At 46.5% G+C, this 12000-nt stretch overlaps 1 protein-coding gene across 5 annotated transcripts; it reads left to right on the forward strand.

The window, feature by feature from the left end:
- The first annotated feature begins 263 nt into the window (after positions 1-263).
- Positions 264-7436, forward strand: ZBTB14 (zinc finger and BTB domain containing 14). Of its 5 annotated transcripts, XM_041773442.1 has the most exons (4): positions 1237-1759; positions 2815-2897; positions 3000-3083; positions 4209-7436. In XM_041773442.1, exons 3-4 carry the CDS (start codon positions 3081-3083, stop codon positions 5553-5555), a joined length of 1350 nt encoding a protein of 449 aa, XP_041629376.1. In that variant the 5' UTR covers positions 1237-1759; positions 2815-2897; positions 3000-3080; the 3' UTR covers positions 5556-7436. The 5 variants fall into 5 exon arrangements, with proteins under 5 accessions (XP_041629358.1, XP_041629352.1, XP_041629376.1 ...); XM_041773424.1 differs by lacking the exon at positions 1237-1759 and adding an exon at positions 264-622 and having other exon boundaries at positions 2815-3083; XM_041773418.1 differs by lacking the exons at positions 1237-1759; positions 2815-2897 and adding an exon at positions 264-622.
- The last annotated feature ends 4564 nt before the right edge of the window (positions 7437-12000 follow it).

Genomic DNA, 12000 nt, shown 5'->3' on the forward strand with positions numbered 1-12000 from the left:
CGTCCCCGGCGCTGCGCCGGCGGCGGGCGCGGGCGGGAGCCCCGGCGTCGGAGCGGGAGGCGGGAGCACCAGACTGGGCGGGTGCCCGCGAGCGGCGCTCGCGCTTACGCTCCTCGGCTCGCGAGGCCCCGCCCCCGCCCCGCCCACCTCTTCTCCCGCGCGCGGGCTCCGCGCGCCCCAAGCCGCGCGCGTGCGCGCGCGTGCGCAGCCCAGGGCCCTCCGGGGGCGGCCCCGTAGACTCCATCGAAAGCGTCGCAAGGTCCCGGATTAACCCTTTCCTCGTTCGCCCATTTAGAGGCCCGCGAGGTTCCGTGCCTGCGCAAGCCGGCGGCGCGCCTTCCCCCCAGCCCGCACCGCGCATGCACGGGAAGGGGGGGGGTGCCGGTGGGGGTGTTCACGGCCGGCTAGACATTCTGTGCTCGTGCAGGAGGAGGGCTGCTACCATCAGGGACGTGCACGATTCCCTCCCACCCCGCCCCCTCCCCAAACTCCAAAAAAAAAAAATTCCAAAATACACCGCCACCCACCGTGCCCCCGCGCCCCGCGTCCAACCCGCCCCCGGCCTGCTTGCAGTGAGCGCGGGGAGCCCACGGCGAGTGTCTGTGGCTGTGCCAGGCTGCAGGTAAGCGCGGGCCGGGGGTGCGGAAGGGGCCCGGGCCGTCCGCGAGGCGGGCGCGGGGGCGCGGGGGCGGCCGGCCGCCGGCGCGGCGGGGCGGCCCGGAAGAAGCGCGTTCTCGCCGCGCTCTGGGGCACCAGCCAGCTCCAGGAGGTGCGGGCGGGCGGCCGGAGGCGGTGCGGCGCGAGCGCGGCCGGGCGTGGGCCGAGGCCGGGCGGGCGTGGGGACCCGGCGCCCTGGGGGCCGCGCAGGCCGGCGAGCGGGCTCCGGCGGCGGCGGCGGCGGCGGCCCCGCGCGCGCGCTCGCCGAGCCTCGGCGGCGGAGTTCATGGCCGCCCCCGCTCGCACCGCCGCAGTGCACCGCGGTGGCGGTGGGGGTGGGGACGGCCCCGAGCCCGGCGCCGAGCGCGGCCCGCCGGGCGCCGCCCCTCCGAGCCGCGGGCCCCGCCGGGGAGGGGGCCGGGACCCCCGCGCTCGCACTCCCGGCTGCGCCCGCGGAGCTCCGGAGCCGGCCGCGCGCCGCCCCCGCCCCCGGCCGCGGGAGGGCGGGGGAGGGCCCGGCGCGAGCCGGCCGGGGAGTGCGCGGGGCGCGAGCTCCGGGCTCGCGGGGCGCGGCGCGGGGCTGCGGAGCCCGGCCGCACGCCCGCTCCCGCTCCCGCTCCCGCTCCCGCTCCCGCTCCCGCTCCCGCTCGCCGCCGCCCGCCCTCCCGCTCGGGTTCGGAGCGGCGGGCCCCACTCTGCGCCGGACTCCGGTTAGGAAAGAACAAGCGGCCCTTCCTCCTCCGGGCTCCGAGGCTGGAGCTTTTGTTCGGGGAGGGCTGCAGACGGCCCGTCCGCCCCCCGCCTCCCGGGCCCGGAGAGATGAGAGCGAGGCCGCAGGGGCTCCCGAGCCCGCCGGGGTCTGGCGCTGGGCCCTCCGCCTCCCGCCCATGCCGGCCGCGCGAGCCTGCCGCCGGGAAGTCGTGCCGCCGCCATTGTCGCGGCCGCTCCGGGGCAGGGGAGGCGGCGGCCGCCGCTTATGTAAGTCTGCCCTGGCGGGGCCGCTGCCGCCCGCCCGGTAACGGCGGCGCTCGGGGAGCCGCGGCACGGGGCAGCCCCGCCGCGGACGAGCAGCTGGGGCTCCGCCTCGCCCCCACCGACCCAGGTAACTGGCGGCGGCTGCCTTCCAGTTGAGCTCACCTGAACTTGGTAGGAACTTGGTAACCGCAACACCTCAGCAGAAGGAAACGGTCCCCGGCGATCTTGAGAGAGCACGGGAGCCAAATAGCGCCCTGAGCTCCCCCCCCCCCCCCAAAAAGCACAGTGGTACAAAGTCATGGGTACCGCAGGGCCACTCCTCTCCCTAGTCCCGTGCACTTTTATCCCACCACCCTAGGAAGAGTTACAGTGGTGGGGAGTGATCAGGTAGGAAGGTTTTGGTGCCTGCCTCCTGGGATGACTGCAGGTCGAGGCGCACCTGGGGGACCCGCACAGTCCTTGGAGGTGGGGCTGCCCCGCTCTCACGCCTGCAGATGGGAAACACCCTGGTGTGTTTTTCTGTAGAGGGAACTCTTGAGGGTTTTCAGAGTGTTGGTCTGGAAGTTCAGGTCTTGCACCACGATTTTGGTGTAAGAATATTGCAGCTCAGTCTCTTGGTCCTACCACACCAGAGTTTGTGTGGTCCCTGTTCAGTGGAGGAAACATGGTTCTCAGGATATTGGTCTGCAGGATGGAGCCCCTCTGGTAGGAGTTAAAACTCTCCTAAAGGGACGATTCTTTGAGCCTCCTGTGAGGATAGAGGTGAAAACACCTTGACTTCTCAAATAAAACCGTAAAGACTGTGTAGCCTGTGTGGTACCTGCTACATCACAGAGAAGCAAGGAAAGCAGCAGCTACTGTTCCTTCTCCAGTGTTAACTGTTGGGGATGTACACTTCTATAACTTGATGTTTATTTAAAGATGTACACTCTGTATGTTTATGTAAGCCTAGAGATAAATGTGGAGGGCTACATCACCAGCAGGACACGGTGGTGGTAAGGGGAGACTTACTGGCTTTTTCTGTATCTATGTCGCTATCAATATTTGTGCACATACGGGCGTGGGCTTCTTTGGTGAGAACTTCCCTAGTGGTTCTCCAATCCGTTCCTCCAATCCCAGTGTACTGCCCCTGCATGCCCCGAGTGCCACAGCCTTCATCTGTTCTCATTCATATCTGTTCAGAGCTGGACCTGATGCTGCCAGTCACCCTCCTCTCTGTTCCCAACCTGAAAATGGGTACATGTGCAAGTGGCAGGACAAGAAAGGAAAGTTTATTTTTTTTAAATTAATTCTTGAAAACATTCTTGTTTAGAATTTGGGATAGAGGGAGATCCTACCTTATTCTTGTTTGTCCTTTTCTCTTGTAGGACTGGCGTGCCCCTGATCAGAGTTATTCTGATCTGAAGAATTTGGTGTTTAAAGCATTAAGATAATAGCCTGAGTTGTTCATGGTAACTATAACTTTGGATAATAAGTCTTGGAAATACAGTTTGGTGTTCCTCTGTCTCTGTCTCTGTCTGTCTCTCTCTATATATATATATTCATTAGCACTTCTGTTTTTTTTGGGGGGGGGAATGCTTTGTTAAATAAAAAGACAATATTTCAAAAAGGAAACATACAGAACACATTATATTAAAAAGATAATTCTTAAAAAAAAAAAGGTAATTCTTTAACATGGTCTTTTGTGCCATGTGTTTCCTGCCAGTTCAGTATTTCTTTTGCTTATAAACTACTCCAGCACTTGTCAAGTATATCCAGTCTTGATGACGCTTTCATCTGGATGGCATCCAGATGGAGTGAAGACCCTTACCACTGTCTTCCCAAATCCCATCTGAGGGTCATATTAAACCTTCATTGAGAAGTGGCCCAAAGCTGGTGAGGTTAAAAGCAGAAGACAACACTAAGTGGAGTATTTTGGCAATGATCTCCCTTTCTGGTTCTGCAACAGTGATTTATCTCTTCTGTCAAGGAAGTATAACACTGAGCACTATTATTTCGCTGAAACTCCTTTTCTCTACGTGGAATTAGAATAGACACGATAGGCATCCTACCTCCTTACCTTGGCCCTCTTTCCTGAAACCTTGAAGTTATTTGTTATCACCTCCGGTTGTCAGGAAGCATAGGTTTTACAGGTAGTTTGCCTGGATTTGGGTCCCAGCTCTCCAGTAAGTGACTCAAATATCGAGCAGGTTCCTAAACTCATGTAAAAGGCGGGGCTAGCAACACTTATGTTTAAGGCTATTTGATCGGTACATTTGTAAAGACTTGCAAAGCACGTGCATGGAACAGTGCATGGCACATATTATGTGCCCAATAAAAGTTGGTGTTACTATTACTAAGCAAATACTTCTTAGGTATTTTGAGTATTTTTAAGTATTTAAGATAAATAGAAGTAACAGTATGGCAGTCCCTTAGCTGGGATTAGTGTGTTATAATCTAGAATCACTTCTAGCGTTGATTTTCAGAAATTGTTAGGTACTAAAAATTGATCAGGAAGTAAAAGTCTGCCTATGTTTTCCTATATGGAAAAATATTGTTTATAATTATCAAACTTTGTTTTTGAAATTTTTTTGTAGGAGTTTTTCATCAGTATGTCTGAAACCATTAAATATAATGACGATGATCATAAAACTCTGTTTCTGAAAACGCTAAATGAACAACGCCTGGAAGGAGAATTCTGTGATATTGCTATTGTGGTTGAAGATGTGAAATTCAGAGCACACCGGTGTGTTCTTGCTGCCTGCAGCACCTACTTTAAGAAGCTTTTCAAGAAGCTTGAGGTTGATAGCTCTTCAGTAATAGAAATAGATTTCCTTCGTTCTGATATATTCGAAGAGGTCCTGAACTACATGTATACAGCAAAGATTTCGGTGAAAAAAGAAGATGTTAACTTAATGATGTCATCAGGTCAGATTCTTGGTATCCGATTTTTGGATAAACTCTGTTCTCAGAAGCGTGACGTATCTAGTCCTGATGAAAATAACGGCCAGTCGAAAAGTAAGTATTGTCTCAAAATAAATCGCCCCATTGGAGATGCTGCTGACGCTCAGGATGACGATGTGGAAGAAATTGGAGACCAGGATGACAGTCCCTCTGATGACACAGTAGAAGGCACCCCCCCAAGTCAGGAGGACGGCAAGTCGCCCACAACGACGCTCAGGGTTCAGGAGGCAATCTTGAAAGAGCTGGGGAGTGAGGAAGTTCGAAAAGTAAATTGCTACGGCCAGGAAGTAGAATCCATGGAGACCCCAGAATCGAAAGATTTGGGGTCCCAGACTCCTCAAGCCTTAACATTTAACGATGGAATGAGTGAAGTGAAGGACGAACAGACACCGGGCTGGACGACGGCTGCCAGTGACATGAAGTTCGAATATTTACTTTATGGCCACCATCGGGAGCAGATTGCCTGCCAGGCGTGCGGGAAGACCTTCTCTGACGAGGGCAGGTTGAGGAAGCACGAGAAACTCCACACGGCCGATAGGCCGTTTGTTTGTGAAATGTGCACAAAAGGTTTTACTACACAGGCCCACCTGAAAGAACACCTAAAAATCCACACGGGGTATAAGCCCTATAGTTGTGAGGTGTGTGGAAAATCCTTCATCCGTGCCCCAGACTTAAAGAAGCACGAGAGAGTTCACAGTAACGAGAGACCATTCGCGTGCCACATGTGTGACAAAGCCTTCAAACACAAGTCCCACCTCAAAGATCATGAACGAAGACACAGAGGGGAAAAGCCTTTTGTCTGTGGCTCTTGCACCAAGGCGTTCGCCAAGGCATCGGATCTGAAAAGGCACGAGAACAATATGCACAGTGAACGGAAGCAGGTTACCCCCAGTGCCATCCAGAGTGAGACAGAACAGTTGCAGGCAGCAGCGATGGCCGCCGAAGCGGAGCAGCAGTTGGAAACAATCGCCTGTAGCTAGAGGTGATGGGACAGGACCATTTTGCCTGAGCCCCGGAGACTGCATTGTTCATAATACATGAACGCCAGTCACTGTACTTTTGTGGAAACTTATGGAGCATTGTACTCACTGGACTTAAGGCAGTGCTTGGTTAGGTATTTTTAAAAACTTTGCAAGGAAATAGTGTTCCTTGGTTCTGACCAAACAGTCTCACTGTCCCGTCTGGTGTCTAGTAGTAATGTTGCCAGTAAGCCCTCCCCCACCCTCTCTTTTTTACGATTTTAATTTGAGAACTCCTGTGTCCAGTTCAGAAGTGAGAGACTTCTATTCCATTTTTAATTCCTCTGTACGCTTGCCGCACCGGCATGTGTACTGCACAGAGTGATAATTGAGTAAATTGATTTCCTAATCATCACGCTTATATGGGACTTATGGTCAAAACAGCATTTTTAATAACTTAATAAAAGTACTTCTTGTAGATGCAGAAAATACTGATGGGTGGTTGACCAAGAACACCCCCGCGGATATGAAAACAAGTTCCAGAATTGCAGAATGGTATTAGATTTATATTTGGTTTGTTAATTTTGTATCACTGTTTTTCACTGTTTTTGTGGACAGATAATGGTTGCTTTGCTAAAGTGCTTCTTCATTTTGATTGCCCACACCCCACCCCAAAAGATGTAGTCAGAAGTCCCAAACAAAGGCTAAGCAAACCCACAGGGATGACGATGGTCTGGGGGCTGAGTTCTTTCTGTTCCTCTTTTTTGGAGCATTGCTGCTCTGCAACAGATGGGGTTTGTGGGATAGACCAGTTGTTAGAGGGATAGCAAAGGGGGAATAGGATCCTGGCTCTCAGGGACAAGGTTTTCACATTTGCAACAATTCCAAGATTTTCTAGATCAAAATAATTCTTAATTGATTTTGAAATTGGATTTTTATTTAGGATCAAAATTAGGACAAGAATAGGTATGCTTCTTCAGATACACTTGTGTCACTTAAGAGAATGTCGTCAAGCTTTTGGGCTCTCTGCAGCACATGATTTATCCATAAAGGAGATGTAATATCGTTACTTAAATTAATAAATGGAAAATCTTTTTTTAAGTATGTAAATAGTGTAGAAGTGTTGGTCTTATGTATTTCAAGTAAAAGTAGACAGCTGCACCTTTTTTTGCACATTGGATTAAAATAACTTCCATGAGCAGCAAACATCAGTCTGTTTTTTTAACCAATATTAAAGATTGTAAGACCAAATGTTTATTTTTTTGAAGTATATTTCATCATTGGTGGTTACAATTTTAAGTAGAATTTGATTACCATTTCATAGCCATAAACAAAATTATAAACACTTCCAATTTTGGTGTATGAAAACTTTTTTTAACCATTTCTTTAGGAATATATTGGAATACCAAAATAGTTTGAATTACTTTCTGTAACAAAGTATTAGTCAATTATTTCAGAATGTACAATTTTAGAAAAATGTCATTTTTTAAAACTTATGTTTGATTCCTAGGAATTTTTTTTCAAGTTACATTAAAATAATTTCATTTCATAGCTTGTTGCATTAACACCTGTAATTACTGTTGTGGGAGAAATTTTATTTTTTAAATTGATGTATATGTTATGCCCAAGATTGTAGGATGAAGATGCTACCTTTTAAAGAGACTTATTTATTGGTAAAATGTTTAATTTAATTTCCTTTCTTAAAAGTTGTTTATTCTGTCCTAAAAGTAGTCCTGTCACTGTGTTTATATGCTATTAGTGGAAGGGGAACTGATTGGCGTTCCTTGGCTGTTTTAACCAAAGCAAAGGAGAAATAATTTTCACATCTTGTTGATAGCTCCTTCAACAAACCACTTTTTGGGACTTCATTTTTTGTATATAAAAGAAAATATACTTCTATCATTCCTGTTTTCATTTTTTCATAGCAACCTTTCACATCCAGGGTTCTACCAAAGCACATTTTCTATGATGTCTTTATCATGGTTTTACAGTTAAACCTGTGGTATTGAAACCACATAGTCATGGTGGTACCCCAGAAAAGAAAGCTTAATTTTCAGCACACTTGATTTGTATTATGTAAATATCTATCATGTGTCCTATTTTGCATGAGAAATGTATTTGTGGTTTACTGTGTCTACCACCAGTACTGGGTTTGTATGTGTGTTAGCGTGCATGTTTTCTTTGTTTTTTTTTTTTTTTTTGGTGGCAGCAAAGTCATCACATGGTAGTTTGTCTTTCTTCTGGTTTTTCAGACTGCCTCCTTCCAGCCAGCTGGCTTGAGTGGTCCCCTGGACAGTGAAGCCATCATGCTAGATCTCTAGTCTTAGGGAGTGAATTCTGAAATATGCTTACACTGAATCCATAGTGTGAGAGGAAAGGAAATTATAAATTTCAACATTACTACCTTTTCATTATTTAAAAATCACCCACTTTTTTCTCTTTGTACAAAGAGAATGTCTTTGATTTGACAGACTTGATTGTAACTACTTTCTAACTAATCATTGTATTGACAATGATTGAAGAAAAGAATTTAGGAAGTCTAAATTTTAGGTAATTGCCTGTTATTTAACTTGATCATGAATTTGGGGTTGTTAGCAATTAAAGAAGTCACTATCAGGCCATCTGGGTACTAACAAATTCCAACTATTTTGTTGCAAAAAAAAAAAAATGGAGGTGAAGGAGAATGATGCAAATTTATACAGTCTCCCAATTGAATAGATTATGTTTTTTATAAGGTTACCTGTAACTCAGTCATTGGGAACCTGGAATTCATTTCCTGAGTAATCCTGTTAGTGGTGACTAGTTAGAGCAGATGGAAGCCTTTCCTGTAAGTGTGAGGAAAGGTTCTAGTCTCCAGTTCTCAGTCCTGGGAACTTAAGAGTTGAGGCTCTAGGGAAGCGAATGGAGAACTCTTGCTTTCCTTTCTGTCGTTTATTTACCTTTAACATCTACTTCCTTTTCTCTACTGCCTAAACCGTCTCCCTTCCCCCTACCACCATGAATGGAAGACAAGACATTAGGCTGGAGGCAAGGTGACCGCTGACAACCATCACAGAGGTGAGGGCTTGATTCATTCTGCTTCCTTCTGCTTAGATCAAGGAACACTTTAGTGATAGGCAACTCCCTACCTCCCTGATGATACACTGCCATTTGTTTTGAGACAGCCCTAACTGCTCATTATCTTGAATTTTGTGTTCGTTTTAGCACCCCCTTGTAGCTGGGAATTTCTCCCCCTTGGAACTGTTCAAAATAAGTTTAGTTCTTAATCTATTAGATAACGCTTGAGATGTGTAAAGGTAGCATATCATTTATTGAACATATATCAAGCATTATGTGCGAGGGCCTGGGCTGAATCCTGGAGATGAAAAGGCAGAAGAGACTTGGCCCCTGCCTAGCACAGTGTGCTTCCACTCTGGGTCTTAAGTGTTCTTTTTTAAAAATAATACCATTTGCCCATCACCTATTATCCATGTTTTTTTAAAGGTCACCATACTAATTTTATCTCAAGGATTGTAGATATAATTCATCTGGACTATGACAGTTTTCAGCAGTTGTATATTTTCATGATCTCTTCAAGAGAGATTCCCCATTACCAATATATATGCAAAAATTTTCAGTATAGGGATGCCTGGTGGCTCACCAGTGGGGCTCCTGCCTTTGGCTCAGGGCGTGATCCCAGGGTCCTGGGACCCAGTCTCACATCTGGCTCCCTGCAGGGAGCCTAATTCTCCCTCTGCCTATGTCTCTGCCTCTCTCTGTGTCTCTCGTGATTTATTATTATTTTTTAAAATTCAGCATAATAAGGCAATATGGTTTAGTGGAAAGACTTTTGGAAGCAAACTTGGATTGGATCCTGGTTTTGCGAAGCCATTACCATGTAAACTTAGGCCAAGTCCTGAATTGCCCTGAACCTTAGCATTGCCATTTCTAAAATAGTGATGGGGATTTCTACTTCACGGGCTGCTGTGAAGATCAAATGTGATAACTAGAATGAAATATTTAGCCCAGCACCTACCACTTTAGGTACACCATAAATGTTCACTTCTTCCCAAAGGACATTCTCAATAGAAAAGTAGAAGTGAAATTGCAGTTCTCATTTGACATCTGTTCGGTCAATAACCTGTAGCACCCAGCTGTAGACCTAACCTCATTTAGTCTTCTTGATTAGAAGTGTCTATAGAAGTTATGTGTATTTTAGCATTTCTGTAATCTTCAACCCATGGCTTGGTTCTCACATACTCATCTGTTCATCTTAGAGTTGTCCTGGGTTTTGTAATCTCCCATCATTTGAATGGGTCCTTGGCATGTGGTCAAGAATAAACATGCTTCTGGATGACTCCCTGCTTTATGGGGGTGGGGGGTTATCTGATGGCAGGGTCAGAATTGGAATTTTGAGATCTGGCCCTTGAGTTTCATATATGAAATCTACTTAATTTTTTAAAATTTAATTTTACTTTTAACTTATTTTAGAGTGAGAGTGTAGGGGTGAGGAGAGGGAGAGAGAATCCCAAGCAGACTCCCTCATTGAGAGGAGAACCTGACACGGGGCTCCATCTCATGACCCTGAGATCACAACCTGAGCAGAAACCAAGAGTCAGCTGCTTAACCAATTGAGCCACCCAGGTGATCCTTTTAAGTTTTATTTTTAAGTAAACTCACCAACCGAGGGGGGCTTGCACTTGTGACTCTTGAGTTTAAGTCATATGCTTTACTGACTGAGCCAGCCAGGCACCTTGAAATCACTTAATTTTTTTGATATTTTTATATTTGTTTTTCTAAAACCACACTCAACCTTTCCCTTTCTAGTTTGTATGAATCCTAGGATGATCTGTATCTTCCTCACCAAAGCGACTTAACAATATTCCCCCAAATTTTTGGTTTTACTTTTAGTTCCAGAATACCAGTTTTCTAAATCACTTCGCTCTGCTTTTGAGGATATTTCCATTAATCTTACATAGAACTCTTTCTATACAGTGAGAAAATGTTTATTGAATACCTTGTATGTGCCAGGCATTGGACCAAGTGCTGGGCTTGCAACAACGCAAGCCAGTCCCACCTCATGGAACTTAACTATTCAGGGTGGAGTTAAATGATTGCCTTTCTAAGTTTTACAAAACTTTATAGAAGATTTACAAATTATCACAAATAAGCAAGATGCTTTTTAAAAAACAATCTGCTGTGGTATGTATTTTAATCCAGTTCACAGAACATACTTTAGAAAGTTAGGGTTTTAGATACAGTCATGAAATGTGTGGTACTGAAAGGAACATTCTCAAATGACTTTTTTGAATATATACCAGAAACATATTTGCTAAATATTACCATTTCCATGGAATGACCATTTTTTCTTATTGGTAATTTTGGGAAACAATCTGGGCTTCCAGCAGTTTTTAAGAAGTATACTCAGAAGATTCTAATGGAGGGAGCTCCATTTTGCAACCCAGAATATGCTCAGCAGCAGCCTGAAAGGACAACTGAGAGTCAGTAGGTATTCCCTTAGAGCCCACCAACGAGTTAAGGATGACAAGGTGCAGAGGCTAAGATAGCAAATAGGCTAGTGGAAACCTGAATAGAAAAGGTTTCTTCTGTTGGTTTCAGATTGCCATGGGACAGCCCGATATCCTGATGGGCCCATTCTGCAAAAGTGTCTTATGCCATTAAAATTATTTGGAATGTAGTCATTTTCTGCTTATACAGATGATGTCTGGTGGGTCTGCTGGGTTCGTGTTTGCTTGTTGGTTTTACATCTCACTTTGAGCTTCCATCATCGGATAGTCAAGAGGATCAGGAGTTTAATAAATCCACCATATGTTGAATGTTTACCAGATGTCAGGCCCTATCTATACAGTCTCTTTGTATGCTTTATGACCTCTCTGAGGTTTGTGTTATTACCGACAAAGACACCAAAATTTGAAGAAGTTAAAAATTCTGCCAATGTCAAATTATTATCAGAGTCAGAACTGAAGATCAGGTCCATCTGCCCCCATACCCAGAGCCCTTAGCCACTTTGTCAATATGCCCTTAAGCCAGGAAAGGAGCAACTGTGGCCACACATATATCCTTGCCAACTTCAGCCTGCTGGTAAGGGAAGTGGCTGGAGGAGAGTGGCATTTCTGCCAACAGCTGCCCCTAGGTTTCTATAATAAATTAGTCCCAATATTTTGACCTCTCCAAGACATTTCCCATGCAAAGGACCAGATAGTGAGCAGCGAGCCAACATTGTTTTACCGCGCTTCAGATGTAGAGGCTGTGTCAAGTGATCTAGAAAACTGCAGATAGAATGTCATGGGTGCTTGCAGTGTAGCACAAAGCTACCCACTGGCCTTCTTCACATGTTCCATTATCTGGTGAGCTGGAAAAAACCCATCAGACCAAAGGCCATCGAATTTGGTGCCAAAATTAACTCTGTAAAAATGGTTATCTGTGTTAGGAGCTGTACCCTACCACTCCTCTCCCCCCTTCCCTG

This window comes from Vulpes lagopus, chromosome 1 (assembly GCF_018345385.1).
Source record: "Vulpes lagopus strain Blue_001 chromosome 1, ASM1834538v1, whole genome shotgun sequence".
NCBI lineage: Eukaryota > Metazoa > Chordata > Mammalia > Carnivora > Canidae > Vulpes > Vulpes lagopus.